This window comes from Lonchura striata, chromosome 1, assembly GCF_046129695.1.
Source record: "Lonchura striata isolate bLonStr1 chromosome 1, bLonStr1.mat, whole genome shotgun sequence".
Lineage (NCBI taxonomy): Eukaryota > Metazoa > Chordata > Aves > Passeriformes > Estrildidae > Lonchura > Lonchura striata.
The window spans coordinates 146,884,802-146,907,488 of NC_134603.1; the positions used below are offsets into that span (position 1 = coordinate 146,884,802).

Below are 22,687 nucleotides of genomic sequence, written 5' to 3' on the forward strand. Positions count from 1 at the left end.
ATCAGCCCTGTCTGTGAAAGCCAAACTCAAGTGCTGAAAGTTGTCATCGTGGGAAATGGCCTTTGCAAATGCCTGCCTCTTAGAAAAGCAGTGCTGGTTTTGGCTTCTAGCACAGGTGAAAAGAAACACTCCTCAGTAAAATTTTGCTTGCTTTTATTTTAGTAAGTATAGCTATGATTTAATTCCAGCTTCTTTTTGAAAAGAACTCTATATTGCAGGAAAGAATGTAAAAAGGATGTAAAATTAGTTGCTTCTTTTGGGTTGAAATACTTTATTATTTTTTGAAAACTGAAGGAAAAGGCTACAGAAATCACAGAATAACCTCATTAACGTATGAAATAAATTATGAACTCAGAACTGAGGAGAAAAAGAAAATGTTTGCACATCTGGCTTACCACAGCACATTTCCATATCTTGATCAGGAGAAGTTGTAAGCTGGGACTGGAGAAAAAGAAGGATGAGAGTATGAAGATCTGATTTTCCAGCTGCATGCAAGTGTGTGCCCTGGACCTAGCAGAGGCTTGCAGATTTCCAAGTATTTCACTGGCTCTGGAGGGTAATAATTCCTATGAGAACAGCTGCTTTGTGCCAACATCAGTCTGAGCTGTCACATTTGGTCTGTAATAATGTTACAGACCTTTAGGAGCCTTCAGAGGTGAACAACAGCAGGGAAAAAATCGGAATTGTCAAATATTGTGAAACCTGTGGAGAACAGGGACATCGATTGTGTCTTGAGGTAATTGAAGGTATGCAACAATTTTTCCTTTCAAGTTGTTTTGCAGGCTTAAGAGAGTAGGATCTGAGTCAGCCTTTGGGAAATAGGAGTCCTTGAGTCAAAGGATGCATATTTCCAGTGCTTCACAAACACTTTGCCCACATAACAGGAGAACAGCGAGGTGCTTTTGGGCTTTTCTGTTCCTTTAGTAATATGCTAGGAACTGAGTTGAGTAATCAAATGATGTTAATTCATCTTGCTGTTTGAGATCCTTGTGGAACGGAGTGGGAAAATGACATGAATGTATTTTAGGTTATTTCTTTTGAAAGTGGAATTTCAGTACTCTGGTTCATGCAGAAGTACCCTAGTAACAATTTTCAAATGTAGTTTTTTTGCATAGAAAAGATGAAGTGATCTGGGTGTCTTAATAACAGGAATTGCAAAGGCCTTTACATAGCTGCTTGTTTTGTCATATCTGGCTGTTGAATCAAATAGACTGTCAACAAAATGTATTTTAACATATCAGCCTAAATTGCATTTGTAGGCTATAAAATAAGGATTAATTTTTCTGATTTCATGAGACCAGAGACAGATTTAATTTAGTCTGCATCACCAGGATAGGTAGATCATTTTGCTCTGCATACATTTTCCTTAGTTTTCAGGCCCGGATGTTTTTAAAAATCTGAACTGGGTTTTCTTTGAACTGCATATTAATAGAAATGAGTGTTTAATTTTTTTCATGTTAGCAGGAAAAGAAATACTTCCAGGAACTGCAGTTTGGGAAACCTTTGTCTTTTTAGAAAGAATTTGTGTAACAGTTATTATATACTAATAACAGCGGAAGAAAAATTTGCTGAAATAGGCAACTAGATAATATCAGCACTGGAATGTGAAAAGCAAAAATTAAAGACAGGGAGGTAAATTTAAACTTGAAAATACACAACCTGAATTATCTTTGATAAGACAGGCTTTACAAAACTGGCTGATCTCTTGCTTTTTTGAGGTGGTTAACTCTTTTTAGACAAATGAAGTTTGTCTAACAAGGAACCAGGAAAAGCAGTGGTATAGGATTAAAAGGAAAATAATTATTTCAAGTTGAAAAGATTGAGATCAGTGAAAATATTCCCCAAGAATGGTAAAGAGGATGCTATAGCAGCTTGGAATTAAAAAAAAAAATAAATATGAGTACAGCTGAATTTAGTTTCAGATGAGACTCAGTTCTTTCTTAGAGTGTTTGACAAGCTCTTCTGTACTACATGGGACTCAGTGACCCAGCCATTTCCATGTATTTGTCCTTTTAAGACCTGAAGGATAAGGTTGGTAAAATGGGAGGTAACTTTTTTCTCAAATGAAAATGAGAAGTGAGGTTTGTGAACAAAACCATAGTCCTTCCCTCCACAGTGCTTCTTCAGGGAAGGCATCGCTTCCAGGTTGCTCTGTTCACTCCCCAAGCAGCCTCTGTGGTCTCTCTCACCAGTCAGGTCACCACTGGCCTTCAGTGGGACAGAACTAAAATACAGATGGTCTGCTGTGGGGTTGGTGTGAAGTACTGAGACACAAAATTATGAACTAATTTCCTTGGAAAGATAGTGTCAGTATTTATGAACTATGGTATTACAGTTCAGAAATTCCTGGGTGTGGTGTCCTCTGTGTCTAGCAGTAATACCAGACTTAGTTTTCTATTGTGTGAGAAGTAGAACAAGAGTAACACAATTTTGCACCTGCTTAGGATTATTTGGATTGTGGAATGTGCAACAGGGGATGTTGATTAGATTAATAAAATGTACCTGAATGCAACCTCATGCTGTGCCTAAGTTGTAAGTGCTCTTCTGCTTAGTGAAACCGTGTTCCCAGGTGAAATAACACAAGGGTCCATTGCAGCCAGCTTAGCAAGAACCTAATGGAACATCAAGAGGAAATACAGTAGAAAGAGGTGTGGGCTTTTCTAAATTTATGTGACTTATTCTATGCTTTGGACCATGTCCAGCCTGTCTCAGAAAAATAAAACTGGAGAAGATGCCTTCATGTATAAGGGTACATGTAAAAGCACATAAAACTAAACTTCCTTTCTCATCTAGATTTGAAGCAGCATCTTGCCTCTTAGGTAAATCCATCAATGGCCATCTTTCAGTTTTAAGAAGGTAACTCTAAATGAGGTCATTTTATTTTGCACAGAATATTTTAAAATATGCTGAGACAGAGAGGATGTGAGGAGTTATTCAATGTTGTTGCTAGAATTCCCATCACTCAGAGCAAGGGTGTTCACTCTGATCTGCTGTTCTTGCCTAGCAGGATGTTGGACTATGCAATCGAGGAGGTTGTTCCTTTTGGATGCTTCTGAAATTAATGTGTTTCTATACTTTTGGGGGCTTTTTTGGAAGGAAGCAAGTTATTTTACTCTTGTTGGAAAGCTTGAAAATTGAAAGCTAATAATTGAAAAAAGAACAGGAGTTACTGGGGGCTACAATGAAGGCAGTGGGGGTGTGGGTTAGGTTGTTGAGAGAATTGCTTATGAGGGCTTGGAGATGTTTGGAGGCTTCCTTGAGTGTTGCATTGTTCACATTAATTACCCTTGGGCACTTTGAGCTTAGGAGAGCATTGGTTCTCAGCTGTTGGGAGTGGAAGAGCAGATGATGGATCTATCAGGCTTTTGTAAACAACAGGCATTTATGATCCTTGACTGCTTGCAACAAAGTTTGTGATAGTACGGAAATAACTTATTTACTGAATTTACTAAACTAAACACCATCATTTCAGGAACAGGAATGTGAATATTGCCATGAAAGACGTTGATGTTTTCTTAATAATTTTTTTTTTTTTAATTCTTCAAAGTCATGTGTGTTATGTAGTGAAACATGGTGCACTAAAATTGTAGACCAGGTTTTTGAGCTCAGTGATCTCCCAAGTGATACATTTTTAAAAACTTTATGGTCACTCAGCATAGTTGTCATGGTAATTCCAGTCCCTGTTGACAACTACTTAAAACTCTTTAATACTCTCCCACAACCATTCATGGTCTTCAAATTGTTAAAAAAGGGAATATTCCTGCTTCAGCTTTCCCATGGTAGTTAAGATATCTGTGCTTTTCTCTCTTTGCATCCAGCTGTCAAAGTATGTGAAAATTTGCATTTGCATGAAGAGGTTTTTTGGTTTTTTTTCCCCCAGAAGAGATTCTATTTTTACAAAATCTGTGGGAAGAGATTTGGACATTCTGGCATTCTAATACTACAGTACAACTGCTCTAAAAACCTATTTTTAAAATCAACATAATGTCTTTAACCCACATTAGGATAAAATAACATCATTTTATATTTTGTAGATAGAATCAGTTCTATTATTGACTAGCATAACTAATACCAAATACAAAAGCTTTATGGTGATCTCAAGTCAATAGGGAGAATGTGGCAATACATCAGGTAATAGCAGTTCTTTTATTTTTTTTTCCAGCATATGAAAACAGGAGTTCAAGATTTCTGTTCTAAATTGAAATCTGGGATGAGATTTCAAGTCATACTGTGATGGATCCATATACTGGGAGCAAAGTTATGGATGAAGGATTTAGAAATCTGTTGATTTTTGGAAGATTTATGTTTTCCTCCAAGAGGATTAACCCATTTGCACTTTTTTGGTTCACTTAGTAATGTCAAAAGTAGTGAAAAGATGGCTTAAAAGCACAATGTTGCAAGCAGGAGAATTAATTCCATAGGCTTACTTCCTGGAGAAGTGACAAAAATAAGAAATTTCACTCTTAACAAATTTTACCATTCTACTTTGATATTGCAGGTTTTTCCTTGTGAAAAGCCTTGAACATATTTTTCTGCCCAGAGGAGCAAATACGCACACTTGTTTGGATATGTATTCTCAATTCTGTTTCATACATCTATTATATGTTCCTCCTTTAGGATTCATCCCCCTCCTTTTCCTGCTGTAATTTTTTTTCCAAGGCATTTTCAGGGCTGGGAAAAAATCATGACACAAATTTGCAGTACGCAGCGCGGCATTTATGGAAATACTTGATTTGCTGTGAACTGTAAATTCTAAATAATGATAAGTGGAATTACTGCTGTAATTGTCTTTCTGTAGGGAACATTTCTAACTTGAAATATAAAGCCTGCCTATTAAATAACATTTATCAGGAATGTTTCCTTAGACATAGATTTCAGAATTGTATTTTATTTTTATCTTGAGCAAGATCTGACTCTGCACCGTTTGTTAGAGACAGGGAGAATAACTAGAACAGGCAAATGCCTCATAGGCAACAGGAAAGCCAGTGGAGAGATGAAAGATGAGCTTCCAGCAGCTGCAAAAAGGATATACACTTCAAGGGTGCCCTATAAGCCTTATAAAGAAATAAAGGAAGGAAAACAACATTATGAAGGGTCCTAACAGTCATAAAATTCCAAAAATGGCAAGGGTTGCTTTCATTATATAAAGTGTTCGTTAAAGCTTTAAATAATGAAATAAACCCTTGACACTGAGAATGGAAACCTTCACTGTTCCACCAGCCTCTGTTTACTTTACAGTAATCCAGGCCATAAAAGTAGTGCTGTGCAAATTCCCCGTTCCGGGGGAGCTCCGGGATGCCCGAGGACCACACAGCTCCCTGGCTTCCAAGGGGGCTCAGCAGCTTGCCCAGCTCCTGGCCCTGTGCCACCCTGCTGGCAGACACTGCTGCACCCCAGCCCAGCCAGCCCAGAGAAAGTCTGAGTCACAAAATCCCAGGGATTGTTTCAATTGGTTTAAATTTGGGTTTCCTTTTGGGGGGATTTCCCCTTCACCTCCAGTTTTTTTTTGTTTGTTTTTTTTTTTTTCTCTTTCTTTTGAAGCCCAGGAGTATTTTGGGTATTGGAAAAATGTGCTGAAGACTTTGGGACCAGAAAGTAAGTGGGGAAACTCATTAAGGGTCTTCTGGGATTCAAGGTGGAGATACTAAAAAATGGCTTCCATAGAAATTTATTTATTTATTTGCTGCTCACATACTTATTTAAACAGTAGAGTTGGAATTAAAACTAAGCACTTGGCAGGTTATGCAGCAGATATTTAATTTCTCTGTCAAAAAATGGGAAGAAAGTATTTATTTTGCATAGGAATACTTTCCAAATTCAGAACACTTTGAATCTCTTATTTAAGCCCTGTTAAAATAGTTTACCTTCTCTGTTAATAGCATAATTTGTTCAAATATTTTCTCCTGAATTAGAATCCTCTTTAGGAAACATTATAAGCTTCACATTGTAAGTGCACATGGAACGCTCTTCCTTATCTTTCACTGAAATTCAGCCATTTTCTGCTTTGCTTGCAACAAACAGGAACAAAATGTAGCCTTGGGGGAAAAAGGGAATTCAAATATAGGTGGGTAAAATTGTCACCTTTAAAAAAAAAAATTGAAAGCTTTAAGCTACAGCATAATATCCTTAAAGGCACTTGAGCAGTTCTATAATTTATGACACTGGTTGCAGTGAAAGTGTGGGATCCCATTAATTTTTCTGCCCACTGCCATAGTTTGCCATTTGCTTCTTCATCCTAGTTCTGAGCAGTTTTCTAAGATGTTGCTGTATTGAACATCATTTTTAAAAGACATTGGAAAAGAAAATTACTCCTGATATATATTTTTGTGTTCTTGTATGTGTTACGTGATATATTTGTGGAGCTCTGGTATCTCTGTACTTGCACCCTCCAAAATGAAATCTTTTGTCTCTTGGCATATTTTTGGGAGACCAGACAGGGAGACTGTCTGCATCATGAGTGGGAGAAGTAAATGACTCACAGTTCTCTTTATGAGGAGCTTTGTTTCATTCAAATCCCTCTTGCCAAGATGCTGACACTGAATTTGAGTCATCAGCAATAAACAAGTCGTACAGAAAATTGAATCTTTAGAGGGCAGAAAATCATGGGCAAAGGAAAGACACTCACCAGTGAGCTCTGTGTTAGTGTGTGCTTGAGAGGAGTTATTGATTGCATTATTTCCCATGGTGGATTTTTCCATAAGTGCCTTAAACTAATTCAAAGTCCCAGCCTGAAATTTCATTTCGAAAACATGTATGTGTAGTGAAAACAGCAGTATCAGTCAGGCTTCAAGATCATGCGGTATAAAATTGAGTTTTCACTGCACTAAATCGGGTGATTTTGGTCCCTGGTTTTGTAATGAGCTTTTTACCTATGCTGTGTTGTGAAAGGCTGAGATCAGTAAGATTTTTTGCGTCTTCCAGGAAAAATCATGTGAAATTTAGCTTGTATTGGTTTTGTAATTTCTTTTACCTCTCCTGTATAATGCAATAATTTTGAATAAGTTTACTTTATATATCATGGCAGCATTTCTTTAGGGCTGCAAGTGTTTGTTTTCAGAAGTGATAATAGATCAGCTAATAGGTAATAGGTATTTCAGTTGAAAATGAAACTTTTGTATTATATCAACTCTAAGAATTTACTTTTGTGAAAGCAGCACAGCATCTGTGGTGCTACTGTTTCAAACCATTCTCAGCTTTGAAAGTGCAAATGCTTTAAAGAAGGGTTGAAATGCACAGATATTTTCATGTTTAATAACCTCCATATTTTCACATTTAATAACCTTCCCTTCATAACACTAAGAAGTCAATAATATGCTGATTACAAAATGTGCCTTTTAATTTTTGGTTCAAGGTGTGATTCAGTGTAGGACATGATATACAAATGGATGGAGTTGACTCATGGAGAAGCCCAGAAAGGGGATAGGATAATGGGAATGACTTCAACATTTACAGGCATTTCTTGCTCCTCAAAGTGGCTTGCCCAATGTGGAGTATCCCCAGGGGCTCTTTATTACCTGGCGCTCCTTTCTCGCTCGTGACGGGTTTGTGCTGTAGTTAAATTGCTCTGACCTGCCTGTCCCAGCTTTACACCTTTGTCTCTGCATGGGGCAGAAATCCAGCACTTGGGGAGGAAAGAGGAAAACCCAGTAAATTTTCGAAGGAAACACAGGGTCTAATGCAAACAGTAACAGTTGTAATGAGCATAGTCGAATGAACTTACAGCCCGGCGCGGCTTTGCTAAATATAGCTACAGACGACTTGTTGTCTGCGGGCGCTGGTGTCGGAGAGCATTGCCATCTGCAGCTGGGGAAGCAGCAGAAACAGGGCCACAAATCACAAATAAAAGAGATGGCAGAGGGATCTGCCAGAGCCCCGGTCCTATACTCGGCTCAACTGGACAACCTTGCTCCTTGGAGGGGTGGATGGTCTTTTGTTCGTGCTGTCCTTTTCATTGCAAACATGGCATATTCCCCTCTTGTGCCTGGAGAGGCTCTCTAAGACTTATTTCAATAGAAATGAACTTATTTTGGTGAAAGAGGGTCAGTGTACTGCATGCCTGTTGTTCAGCAGGCCTAGGACAGCCAATTTTAAACACAGAAAAAAGCAGGGTAACATTTGGTCACTGTTGGTGCATTCAGGTCTCTCAGCCTTGTGCTTTACTCTCTCCTGCTGGCCCTCAGGCACGGGACCTCCCCAGGGAATACACTTGTGGCCTCCCATGGTGGAAACCTGTCAGATCACCAGTGGAGGTGAGGAAGAAGAGAGCAACATGTCCAGGGGAAAAAAACCTGCAATGCTGATGCAAACAGGAGGCTGAGATCCTTGGGTGCAGTGAAGTGAGTGCAGCATGGGAGGGAGTGAGAAGGAGGGCAGGGGCTGGGGACCAGCTGTGGGATGAAGCTGAGAAGTAGCAAAGCTGGACAGAGCACTTGGGAGCAGAGCCAAGGCCAGGGCAGAAGACAGGCAAGCAAAGCAGAGGCCTGCAGGGAGCTGCTGAATGGAGATGCCACCTTTCAGCTGTGTGGCATTATGTGATGGTGTTTTGTCCCAGGGATGCCCATCCTCAGAGTGCCCTGCAGCCATGTGCTCCTTCTGTTCCCTCATGTCCTTAGTGCTGGAGTCTTTTCATCTTCGGTTCATCCATGGCCTGGCCTTTTCCTTAAACCCATTGCCAGCCTTGTCCCTTGCAAGGAGATCTAAATTTGCAGAGGCTTTGGAGAGTGGGTAGAAAACCCCACGCATTCTGTCTGCTCAAAGGACTTTGTGGGTGAGACCCTTTCCCCTCCTTGAGTCTGATGGCTTTTCAAGAGAAGAGTTAAAAACAGAAAGGTACCATAAATCCTTTCTTCCAAGGGCAAGAAAGTATAGTTCTAGTTATCCTGTTGGTACTCTCAAAAAGTCAAGATTAAATGCAGCATTGCATGGTGGAAGAACATGAGCTAGGTGGACTTAACTGAAAAAGGGTTTGCTCCTCAGATGATAGATGTAAAATTATCACATTCCTTTGCAAAGGAAGGAAGGACATAGTCCAAAGGTCTTAGTATTGTGTTGAGAAAACTGAATGAATGGTGATTTATGACAAGAACAGAGTTTAAGCTCACCTAACCTTTGGTGAGCTATGCTTAGTATATCTTTAGAGCTTACACAGTGAGTTCAGCATAGCTTTGAAATGCAATAGATTTACGTATGTCATAATATTTTAATGGTTAATGAGCTATTGTTTGTAATCTAAAGTCAGTCTACCTGAAAAAACACAAATGAATATGAATAGCATTAATCATGATAAATAAAGCATAGTGCTTCCCCAGAGTATGTGATACACTTGACTTCCTTCTACCTCAAAATGGTGAAAGTGATGCTACAATGAAAATTGTAATGATTTTATATTTTCCTTTTGTATGGTTTTTATAGTTGGTGACTTAGGAAATGATGGACATGATTATAGAAAATTTAGTGGTAATTCCAAATTAATTTGCTGTTTGCTCCTGGAAACTGAAATATTTCTATAATAAATTGTCTCAAAACCTCATTTTATTGGTGATTTTTTTTGGTGGTGTCAGTGGTCTGGGGAAGGAGTTACTAGTGTTTCTGGTTAGAGTAGTTCTTTAATGGTGAACTTCAAAAGAGTGAGTCCGGATACCAACTTGAATAAAAGATTATTACTAACAAGAGATAACACTTGATTTTTATCTTTCCCACTTTGGTGTCAAATGAGAAGTCAATAGTAATTTCTTTAGCAACAGTTTGAAAGAAAAAATTGTTCATATTTTATAATTTTCACATAAAAGCAAACACATTTTTCATTAAAACATTTTAATGAAGTGGTATCTATTGTTACAGTCTGGTTTGTGAGAAGCCAGTGATTACAATGGACAGGGAGCTTGTTTCACTAGCTTGAACACATGCCAGAAGTGTCCAAATTGGGAAGAAATGTGCTTGAAAAGTCAGTGGGTTTGAACTTTAAAGGCTTAGGACCTCTTGCCAAGTCTGCCACTTCTTCCCTGTGTAAATATGAGAATATTATCATTTGAAGTGCTCCAGTCTTGCTCTCCTCATTTAAAAACACAGATATTTTAGCTGACTTATTTTGTAGAGCAGTTTGAGATATGGTAGTGAAGTGTATAGGTGTTATTTTAAGGACTGTTTTTGAAACAAGGGTGAGAGGTTGGCTCAGGACACTGGCAGAGAGATTTGGAGAATTTTGCCTCCTTATTGCTTACTGGACTAATTCCCAAGAAAAGGTAAAAGGTGTTTCAGCAAGGCATAGCAATTATAGATGTTTTTATGTAGTTATTGATTTCAGACCAGCAGACACTGGTGCTAATTTAGCAGCCATTTGCCAGAGCAGCTGGGATTGGAGTGAGTGTGTTGTTCCCTTGGCACTCGGTGTCCTTAGGTAAAGGCTGAGGACAGGGATGGAGCAGCACAAACAGGCTCACGTTGCCATGTCCAGATGAGCCCTACAGTCAAAGCTCCTCTTTTTTGTGGCTTTCACCCTCTTAAGCCCTCAACCTTTACCAGTATAGAAGTCTAATGTTGCAAGTGAGCTTTAGCTGCCTGATGAGTCTCACAATAACAGATAGGCCTATTGATAGGACAGGGAATATGATGTTATTTAAAAAATCCTTGAATTGTAAAAGCTGACCTTCATTTTAGTTTCTGGAGTAGCTTATATTGAACACAAGCATATATGCATGTACTGAATTCAATATTTAGATCCAGAGTCAGGACTGTATCTCTGCTTTGGTGCCAAACTTCTCCCAAAATACAAGAAGGCTAAAATAATATGTTTTGTTCTACATGACTAATTATGCATCATTTTTTGCTGGAAAACTTTTACAGAAAAATGGTTTTTAATCTTTATATTAAAAAAAAACAGCTTACCTGGGGAAGCTTGAGGCACAGTGAAGTGTCAATTTAATTGAATTTAGGAAATACAGACATTTGCCTCCAAATTTTTTTTTTTGATACTTAAGTGGAGAGCCAGACATAGGGTCTTTATGGAACTATTTTCTAGTGGATCTGTTGTAGATCTGTTTTGGTTTTATTTTGTTCCTCAGTACTGCTCAGAAATTAGCTAAAACATTTTTATTGCAGAAATGATACAGCAGCAGTTTCAAGTCTTTTGTGCCTTACATGCTCAATTAGAAAAATCCCATTAATGATAGAAAATGCTAATCACTGATGTGTTTTGCCAGCCACTACAAGCCCACACATTCTATATAATCCATTGTTTATTAACCTAATGAAGGTCATTGCAGCTTTTGAAAGCTTGTGTGCAGCATATCAAAATTATTTTAAAACTCCATGCTGCTGAAATAAGTCAAGGTTGAGTATTTTCTTGCCAGAATGGCTCTGGCCTAAATTGAGTTTTTTCTGGGTGGAATGATAATTCTGTGCTTTTCATTTGTTCATTCTAATTGTCAGGACAGATGAACAGTGCAGGGTGGCTAAGCTAATGGTGCTGCCATTAAGAAGCTAGACACTGTCTTTATCCACACCTTATTGATTATCCTTTTCTTTTCTTGGCAGGTGACATCACACAGAAGGGATATGAAAAGAAGAGATCAAAATTAATTGGGGCCTACCTGCCACAGCCTCCCGGTATGTGTATCTGTGCTTGTGATATATGAAGATGTCAAGTGTTCTGATAGTTGCCACTGTAGAAATCTGCATCTCTGAAGAAATAGATGTGGCAAAACCAAAGCTATTGTTATGCAGAATAAGCTTATTCCATCCATTTTTTGTGTATTCTTCTATATATGTCTTCTTTGATGTGTGTGTACATTTTTTACATATGTTGGTGTGGGTTTGGCAGTCATGTCTGGAAAACTAAATCAGCCTAGGCTTGTTAGAGAGGCATTGTTTGTTGGAAGGAATGCAAGAATCCAAAGGAAAATGTGATGTCCTAATTCATTAACATCTCAGCCATGTGAAGTTTTCTGAACAGAAGTATGCAAGAGAGGAAGAGAACCTTGGATCTTTGTAACTTTCTCCATTTCTGGGTTTCTTGTCCAAGTCTCACTTTGGAGACACTAGAGAAGCCATCAATATCCTTAGAGTTCAACTTGTCCTAAGGCATGTGGGCAACTGACCTTTTACAAATACCTGATTTTGGTGTTAAGGGATAGGCTGCATGCACTTGCCCAAAAGGTGTAAATGTACCTTCAAACTAAATGTAATAATGTATTGTATAATTGAATTTATTTCTTTTATGCGTATAAGAACTTTCCAGAGTTGTTTTACTCTTGTGAGGCACTGGATCACAAAGTTCAGTGTGTAATTGTAGGTATTGGTGTAGACCTCTCTTCTGTCTTGGTCTCAGAGGAGTGTGCCTGTGCATTCCTGGCCTCACTGACCTTACAGAGGCTCCACTTAGGCTTGGCTGTTCTCTGAGCCTTGTTTTTGTTGCAGGCCTCAGCACTACTTTCTCCTTCTTTTTCAAAATCCTTCCTTTTTAGTGGAATTGATGGGTTTTATTTCAACTGCTGATATGTGAAGGCAGTGCCTTGTTCTCTTTTCATCAGATTTGTATATCTATTGTCTAGCTCCATAGCAGAATGCTGATTTTGTGCCTTTGGATTTCACTTGGTCTACTCCACTGGTGGGAACTCCACAACAGAGATCAGTGTTACAGACACCTCTGTTTTCTGAAGTGATGCAGTCTGGTTTGAGGGTGTCCGTGACATTCCTGAACCATTGGGAGCCTTAGAGAGTGAAGCAAATCAAATAAACAGAATTACAATACCAGAGGTGCATTTACTAAATTTTGGGTATTTATTGGTCCAACCCAACTATCAGACAGCTGGTTCTCATGAGACCTGCTTAGATTTGCTGGGTTATGGAGAGCCTCACAGCAATCCTGAAAGCAGTGGCACAGCTGGTACCAAAATCTGTTTACTTTTTTAGTTGTTACTCTCCTTTCTTCACACAAGCATATAGAGCTGTTTCTCCAGAAAGCTCACAGTCCTCTGGTCAAACTATATCCATGGCTGAAACTGCTGGGGGTTCATATACGTGTAATGGGGATTCATATGATGAAAGAGAGAACATGGAGAACCCTTACAGATTTAATTTTTAAGGTCTCTACTGTGATCGTTACTTAAGTTTTGCAGTGTAAGGAGAAACAGAGGGATGTCTGTAAGCCAGTCCTGTGGTAAGGCCCATTCAATAATTTGAAGAGGTCATGATTGAGAATGTAGCTGATTTAGGGTTGTTTTTTAAGGATGGGACAAAATGGAATGAATATTTTCTGCTCACCAAGTTGCTGGGAAATCCCTCACAAGGAATGTGAAATATGGTTGTGAAGGTAATAGGATCAAGAAAAACAAAGTATTGAAATATATTGTCTACTGTTTGCTTGTAAATATGTTAAGCTCAGTCATTTAGCTGATGGCTAAATGGATTATTTTATTGTAGTGGAAGAAACTACTTCTGCTGTATTAAAGTATTTTCCTCCATGAATGGATACTATTTGTGCTTGGGTCTTTTACTGTCTTTGTACTTTTTGTTTGTTTTGTTGTGTTGCCTTTTGGACAAAACTTGAAAAGGTTCGATTCAATACAATCCTTCTAAGACCTTTTTCATCTGAATGGCTTTAAGTCCCTGCTCACTAGGAAGGGGGAGATGAATCCTTTCCAAGAAGAATTAGGATGACAAAACAGATGCTGCATATTGTAAGCCTCTGTAAATATCTCAACAATCACATATATGACCAATTAGCCTTAAAAAAAAAAAAAGCAAGCTGTTTTGATGGGGAATACAAGAATTTATAAGCTGAGACAGACTTGGATCTTGGTGTTATAAGGGAATAGAGGTTTTGGAGATATTTTAAACTGGTATAGAAACGGACATTACTTTTGCTGGGATGGGAAAGGGTAGGAATATGCATTCTGTGACTGCGTTCAACAAACTGAAGGAAATCCAAAGGCATTTCCCCTCTGCTGGGACATCCAGTCCTTCTGCTGCACCTTTGCTAACACTCCTAACGCCCATGTTGGCAGAGTGGAACATCGACCCGCGTTGGCTCCGTGGGTGTCCTGTGGTGTCTGTGCGTGCGTGTGCGTGTGTGCTCTACTGCATGGGGGCAGCAGCTCCACTCGTTGCTGTAACAAATGTAAAAAAACTAAACGTGAATTAATTAGTTTTTTTCAACTTGTTACAGCAGCGAATGGAGCTGCTGCGGTACGGTGTAGACTGCAACACAGTGAAGGAGCTGCCAGAAGAATGCTCCGCACTGCCAACATTGGTGTCTGTGACATCCGGGAAGCAGCCGCTAGAGAGAGAGCAGCCAGCACAGCAGGAAACCGGCCTCTCTTTTATTTTCGTTTTGGTGAGCACGATGAATGTATCTTTTCCAGTCCGTATCTGTATATAACTGTGCCTCAGCTGGAAGCCTCTGGTAGATGCCTACATCAATAGGATGGACATGGGGCTGCCAGTTGCAAGGCAGGACAACCAAAGGATGACATCTGGAAGGCCGTTGCTGACTTTCTCTGCCTAAGAGTGAAGTGATGGGAAGGGAGAAGGAATAACTCTTCTTAGTAACATTTGAACATATTAGCACTTCTCTAGCTTCCATACCATGCCTACTTTGGAGGAGATTGCATACAATAAGCTGGTGAAACACAGGAATGCATGTGTTTCTAATTCCCTTTCCGGCACTGCCTTTTTACAGTGCTTTCAACAGGTCCAAGCTCACCAGATTCTGGAGGAAGCAGTAAAAGTCTAAGCACCCCTAGTTCTATGCTATTTTCAAGTAGAGATCTCTGCTTACACCCAAGCCATTCAGAAGCAGACTGACTTCGAGGAACAGGCATCAGGCTGGTAAAGCAGGCTGAAGGAAGAACATTCCTCAGGGTTACATCTCTGCAAGGCAAGGCATGACTCCAACCATGCCTGTAGAACTGTGGCCTTCCCAGATACCCATCCCTCTGGCAAGACCTGTGGCTGGTGGCAGGCATTCTCCTTTATTCCTGCATTTGTAGCAAGGCTGCAGAGAAGCCACAGCCCCTCAAGACACCATGTTTTCTCTTGCCAACCATGTGGAGGACATCACATTCTAGCCTGTGTGCTTGTCCACACTTGCACAGGCTGTCCAGACATGTTGTAAGAGATGACTAGAGGGAAGATGAGATTTACAGTTCTGTCAGAACAAGACATACCTGTTAAAAGATTGTCTATTTCAGAAACCCTTCTCCACTCATTTTCAAACCAATTTGCTGTAATTGTATGGAGGAGACTTATATTGGATTCTGACTGTGTTTGTATTTCTTCTCTTGCTGCTCTAGGTCAGGTTCCCTCAGTCTGATATGGTTAACGTCCTCTGCCTCAGATTTTTGCAAAATGGGAAGGATTTAATGTAAATTGCAATTCCAGGTTTAGCAGTATTAGTGATATTAAAACGTGATAAATGTAACCAGTAAAAGGGTTGCAGAATATACGAACAGACATACACATATCATCTTTTTGTCATGCTTATTGGGATGCTGTCATTTTAGAAAAGGAGAACTGTTATTTTTCAGGAGTGGGATTAATGGAAGGTAAAGCCAGGCAACCATGTGGTTGATACTCCTCCAGGTGATGTAGGAGCTGGCTCTTAGGCTCCCTGTTTCTGACAGGACAATCCCCGAGAGCATACTGTCACGTGCTGTACAGCAAACCTGCAGTGACACACAGGGGATGTGCCAGATCCACTGCACATCTGCAGGCTGACTCTGCAGTGCATGCACAGTGGGTCTGACACATCCAGATGCTGCACAGACTGCACATACGCAAAGGACATTTGTACTGTTCCAGCCAGGCTGTCGAACATCCAGAAATCCGGAACGGATATGCTGCATTTGGCAGTGTTAATGGGAGAAGGGATGGGGGGAGCTCCCTTTTTCTTTCCCATTAAATCCCCACCTGCTTTAAGTCAGGGAGACAAAAGTACAGCTTTGTTTCCTCAAGATGCTTTCTCAGGGTGTGAGTTAGTAGCTGGAGATTTTCTGTGTGCAGAGCAATTTTTCTTTTCTTAGTGTGCCCGTGTGTCAGGCATCTAAAAATAATAGTGAATCCAGACCTTTATGTCTGTACATATCTCCCAGTCCCTCTTGTGTGGTGACCTTTCTCTTACTGCCTCTGTAGAGGAGCCATGACAGCCAAGAGTGAAGTAACAACTTAAACAGGGTTGTTTTTTTTTCAGAATAGCCTTCTGAATTTTATCTTGATTTGATCATTCAGTTCTGGGTAAGAACGTGGACAGCTGCATGCACATTATAAAGAGAAACCCCCTCTATAAGAAGAAAAAACGTAATTACCTGTATTCCCTGTAAGCTGTGGTTTTACCCAATTCGCTTCCAGTGTTTTGCCAGGAAATTTGATTATTCATTCACAGACAATGTTGTTATCAATTAAGCATTGCTTCTAACAGCTCAGACATGGGTGGTTCATTCTCTCTTAATGAAGTGCTGTGTCTCCACTAGATTGCTTTCTCTAATTTCCCATCATTGGTACCACTAGTGTAACTCTATTTGTAGTGCAACCATGTGGACCAGTCATCAGTGCTTTATTTATTATGGTTAAGAAATCTGTGAGATGTGGTGCTTAAAAGGCACCTGCTGCTCCTTTCACATGCCTAGAGCCAGATCCCTACACCTCCTGCTGCTGGATCCCCAACAGCACCAGCCTGGGAACATTTCAAGCTATGCAGGGCAGAGAAGATAATACATTTGTGCAGAAGATCCCTTTGCCTTACAAAAAAACCCAATTTTCTGTAGAATTACAGGAACCAATTTCCATAGCCTCTCTTATTAGCATGACACATATATTATGTATCTGTTCTCTGTGCATATATTTGCATACTTTCTATGTGTATGTGTGCATGCCTTTGCTTTCAGCTATACCTGCTGCTAAGTATTAAGGTAGTCCAAGTAAACTTGGTGATTATAATTTCATTTTTTCTTCCACAGACATTATTTGTATTGGAACATTATTTGGATTGCAAAGATTGCAAGGAAATATTTAAACAAAATTTGATTCTGAAAAAGTACTCTCATGTATTCATTTTATTAATACTAACAAGTATTCCTATCACATATGCCTTCCTAATTCTCAAAGATCTTACCAAGGGATAACCATGATGAGGCATTTCAAAGACTGTATGTGTGTTAAGAACATGGATCTCTTTGAAAGGCATGTGCACAACCCTGGACACACCTGGCCACATTCTTGAAACAGTGCAGCAGATGTTTCACAGATGAGAAAATGTAGCACACAGACAAATGCCTAGTAAGTCTTGGGCTTAAAAAAAGAGTTTGGTTTTGAATTGGTGGATACTTGCAGAGCTTAGTTTGGATAAAAAGGAAGGCATTGAAAGCCTCTGAGAAGTACCCCTTGAGGCCATCACTTAAAATATGATGGTTACTGTTTTGGTTTTGCCACCATGACTGAGAGTCCATTTACCATTTTATAATTCTTTGGGCCTTTCATGGCATCTCTGTTTTCTATCCTGTACCAAGACCTCATAATAAACCTTGTTCAAACACAGCAAAAAATACCTTCCTTCACTTTTCACTAATGAGTACATGATGAAATCAGTTAGTAATGCAGGTAGTGGTTTTAGCACTTGGTGTGATGTTTTTTGGGTGGAGGATATTTTTAGTACACATCAGAGTTGGTATGTTTTTCAAAGAATTTGAAGATTTTCGAGGTAATATCTGTTGATGTTCCTGGAGGCCATCTGCAGAACATAAGAGCACAGGAGGAAACATGAAAGTGTTGGTCTAAAATCTGACAAATAGGTGAGGAAAGATGTCTCAGTCAGTGGTGAACGATAGAGGGTAAAAAGGAAAAACAACACTGAGGACCTTAAAGCTTAACCAGTGTTGGAGCAGAGGAGGTGGAGCCTGTGGAGGTGTTTGAAGAGTTGGGTGCCACTGTCAAAATGACAAACTGCTGGAATTCACAATGCTGCCTGAATTTGTCTGCAGTGTGGTTTGACCAGCCCATTGGTGAAGATGTCTGTTTGTGAATAGGTAGTCTTCTTTTACATATTCTCCAAAAGGAATCATTAAATGGGACATTGAAGCTGTGGAAAGGAAAATGGAAACCAAACATCACATATGTTCTTGAGCTGTAATGTGATGTCCACCATCACTGGGATAATGGAGAGAAATAAAGAAGCCTGTGATATCCATGCTAAGCTTGCATAGAAGGCTAAACCTTTCAAGGAAATGCTGGAAGGCAAAATTGAGATTGTAATAATGAAAGAAAATTTGAAGTATGTGCGTTAAGTCAGACCAAGCGTAAGCTCATCTGTGAAGGAACACTTTTAATTAAACAAATCTAATCAGAAATCACATTTTTCCAGATTTATCTGGCAGAATGTGGCTCCACATTCCTGGATGTCTTTGGTTAGATATATTGCATTTTAAGTCTCCCCTGGCTTATCCAGTGAATTCATTACTTAGTTGTACATTTGATGGGAATAGTGAAATGCCACACTAAATAACGAGTTCCATGGGGATAGTGTGACATTTAGCATGTTGACAAAATACACTGTGTGTTCATACCTGGGTTTACTTTTAAAGCTGAGCCATCAGCTATTGAATAGAAGCTCAGGAAATACAGTGAAGGGAAGGTAAATACTGTTTCTTAAAACTGCACTGCAGGCACTGTGTGCCTTCCTTCCCTCTGGCCCTGGAGTTGTTTGGTTTATCCTACAGCTCTCTCTCCTGGGGGCACACACTGTAAGTTAGTTTTAGAACAATGAATGTAGCCTCTGTCTAAGAATGCCTTCTATTTCTTGTCAGTTAGATATTTCAGCTTTTAAATATTTTTAGATTCAAAAATTTGGCACAGACATAGGAATAAGAGATACATCAAAGCAGCTTGTCAGCTGACATTAAGGAGATAATTGTCCTTTGTTGGAGAGGGCAGTGCAGCTATTGCCAGGTTATCAGCACATAGTGTTGCAATTTAGCTACAAAAAGAACTAATAAAGGAGGAACAAGGAGGTGAACAGGAAAACAAATTTAAAAAGAGGTGAAACCTGCTTCCAGCTGACAGTTTTGTACCTTCCATGCACTTATAAATGAAGCTATCCAGGTTGTAGTGGTATTGCTTAAATAGCTTTACTGAGGCTGTTGCATTTTTAGCTAAATTCAGTCAAGACAGGATCCAACTTGCAGATTAGGATTTGTGGATTGATATATCTGCAGTAAGTTGTCTTTTATTTATGCTTCCATGCTTATGTGAAGAGATTTAGTTAATTCAGTTGATGATACCCAAAGAGCTTTTCAGTTTTTTTCCAAAGCAGATGCATCCACTGACCACTTGCACAGCTCTTAAGGCTACATTGGACTTACAGAGTTGCCTGAAGTTGGGTGTCTGATACTGTTCAAGACTTACTACGATCCTGGAGACATCTGCACAAAGTGAGCACACATAAAACAGGACTTCAGGGGGACAATGCCATTCTGGCCAAGCCGGGTGTCACAGTCCACAACATCTGCAAAGAAATTTGACATCTTTGATTAGAATCCTGAGTTCTGGTCTAAGTCACTATTTTTCATAATGAGAGCTTAGCTTAAGCACCTTTTTGTAGACACCTAAATATAGATGTCTCAGGAGCTTTAGCTTGTGTTAGGAACATATCTGTTTGCGCCTGCTGATGCCTGTGTATATTGTGATGACCATGAAGCATGGATTTCTAAGCCTCTCATTTTAAATAGCTGTTTTCCAGGCATATGCATTTTCCTGAAATTCTTCATGGCTTGCAAAGAGTCAATTGCTAGTGCTAATCACGCTTACCTGGGAAAGTGCTGCTTCAGCTGCAAGATGGGTAGACAACTGTGTTATTTAGAATTATGCCATTTTCACAGTGGCTGTGAATGTGTCTGTGCACAGGGCAGTGTCATGACACTGGTCTTTCTCTTAGGAAAGCCATTCATTGCTTTACCACCTCCTTAAATTTAGGAATCGATCCAAATATGGATTCTCAAGCCATTACGCCGCCGATTCACAAACACGTCTGGGCAAAGCTGCACTTGAACAAGCATTAGCACTTAAGTCACAGACCCTTGTGCTGGCTGTGAAAGCTATCAATTCTTTGGGTTTAGTTATGTTCAGAAGTAGAAGTGAAAAGAATATATTCTTGTTACTGCACTATGCTGCTAGAACATTCATGGAGGTGAACAATTTGGCTGTTAACACCACTTTGTTATTTGTGGCAACACTTCACTGGTTTCATGGTATTCATTATTCTGCATGGCTTTTACTCCCACCCATTGCTCAGGAATGGCAGTGTGTAGGTTCTTGCTATTGTGTCCTTTGTCTCACACCATTGCTGGTGCACAGGAAGCCAAGATGCAAGTCCAGGCAATCCAGCTAATTCCTGCTCTAGCCCCTTCAGTACAGAACTGTCATCCAGTTCCTTGCTGTCTCTCCAAAGTGGGACAGTGCTTTCTGGTTTTTCACCCTAGAGGAACATAATACAAAGAGGTGTCCCCACAGTTGGCTGATGCAGAGCTTCTTCTTGTAATTTAGCACACAATTAACTTCCTCATCTTAATTGGTGTTGTCAGTAAGCCAAATTCACATGTCCTACTCCACTCTTGGACAGAGATTTATTCACTGTTTATATATATATATGTATGGGTAAGTAGGAAGTAAAGCCATCAAATGATCCCCCAGATCTCATAAGACATTTTGATATTCTCATTTAGTTTTCTGTTGCCTTAAATGACTACTGGTACAGGATGATGAGTTGGGGCTCCCTCTTTCCTGACTATAGGAAGAAACTTCATGTTGCCCATTGGGTCAGAACTGACTTACTTAAAAGAACAAACACAAGCATACAAAGTAGAAGGAAATTAAACTTGCTGAAGTGTCTCAGTTATAATATTTACTTAATGTAGCTGTAGTAAAAACACAATCTTCATAGTGAACTGTATGAGGGAAGAGCTCTTGGCAGTATTGGGGAATGCTGTGGGCAGCAACATTGCCTGGCCAGTTGGGTGTCCTGCTGTTTTCTGCCATGGCAGGGTCAGTGTTTGATGTTACCTTATGTGCATTGTTTATTTTGCACCTGTAAAAAGATGTTTGTGTACTGCCCACAGCTGCAGAAAAGGGACTGAGATACTTGATGTGTCTCACAGTCACTAAGCCAGGAGAAGGAAGCCTCAGGCTTGAATGTGTTTTGCCCAATGGCTTTCAGGTCTACCTGGAAGACCTCCCTCCTACAGCAGTTGTGTACCTCTGAAACTGATGCTTTTCCTCAGAGCTTTATTTCCCCTAGATGTTTCTAAAGCCTATTGCATGTGTTTTTGTTGTTTGGAAGAGGCAGTTAATCCCCTTTTCCTGTATCATCATGATGTTGTACTGCAGTGGCAACATCTCAATTATCTTTATTTTTCTCCACATGCCATTGCTCTACACAAGTCACTTGCCATGGGAAATGTGGTACTGCTTTTGCAAAACCTCTGTCACACACAGCATCAATATTAGGTGTAGAATTTTTGTGTGTGGTTTTCTTTGTGAATATATGTGGTTTCCAGAAATTATGTAATTCCTGACGATGTAAATGAGGACTGAGATGATTAATGGTGCTTAGCATCTCATACAGACTGAAGCATAATTTTTGGAAAAATTTCAGTCAAAATTTGATTTATTATTAACTGTATATTTCTCATTTTCAGGGTTACCAAATAAGGAAGAATTCTAAATATAAAAGGGAGGAGAAAGTATTTATTTTGATATACAAAAGAAAGTAGAAAGTACTCCTTTTGATTATTCCAGTGATTTAGAAGTCAGGCTCACTTGACTGAAAGAATATTAAGGGAAATGAGAGGAAGTGAAATTATGCAGTACTGTAGTATGGAGACAGAGGAGTTAAATTAAGACATTTTATTTGATTTTAGAGAGTGAATTATTAATCACAATCTGAGTAGAGGAAAATTTATGGATTCATTCTGTCTTGTAGGCGCCTATGAGATTTTACTCCAAGCACGTTTTTTAGCCAACCAGCCATTCCTCCACAAAATCAAAGCAGACTTGACATTGCTGATAATCCAAAGATTTAAGAGAAAAGCTGGATTTTCAGTGCAGTTTATTTTCACAAAGAAATAAGCATACAATGCCAACTTTTTTCAAAAGATGCTTTTTTTAAGAGTCCATCGAAACCCAACTGAGACTGATTGAAGTAATCACAGGATTTTCGGTTGGTCTGTAGTCTACATAAGAATTCTTGTTTCCACAAATGTAAACTCTTATCCCTCTCCAATAAGCTGGCATTGAACTGTTTGGAAATAGTAGTGGAGAGTTTTTACATTGTGTTTTAATTGAAAAATATGAGCATTTTTCCAAGCATTGCTTTGTTGAATCCAATTTCAAGTTATTAGTCCTGCATTTGAGCCCTGAGTGCAAGGGGCCAGTTTTACTTGTGTTCTTACAGTTACACCTAGTGTGTAAATACTTCTTAAAGGTAAAAACTGTAGAAAATAATGAATTTAATTTTGTCAGGTTCCTCCTGTTCTTTACCCCTGTGCATCACACACCCAAGGCTCTGTGCTTTGTTGGCTCCAAGCTGAATGCATCAGCTGGGCTTGTCTGCTCAAGTTCTTCTCTGGAAGAGAGCAGGGAACCACATCATGTCACTATTACAGATGCAGGTTTGCTTTCTTTTCCTATTGTTTGAACTTTCCTG

The 22,687-nt window shown here is 39.5% G+C and overlaps 1 protein-coding gene across 5 annotated transcripts in view; it reads left to right on the forward strand.

The window, feature by feature from the left end:
• The window catches only part of DIP2C (disco interacting protein 2 homolog C), a 307,518-nt gene that overhangs the window by 152,259 nt on the left and 132,572 nt on the right, over positions 1-22,687 (forward strand). For 4 of the 5 annotated variants that reach the window (XM_021528799.3, XM_021528801.2, XM_031503793.2 and 1 more), the window contains exons 2-3: positions 11,533-11,604; positions 14,165-14,332. In XM_021528799.3, the coding sequence (XP_021384474.1) occupies positions 11,533-11,604; positions 14,165-14,332 (240 nt within the window). The remainder of the gene's footprint in view (positions 1-11,532; positions 11,605-14,164; positions 14,333-22,687) is intronic. The other variant, XM_021528802.3, reaches the window with a different exon arrangement.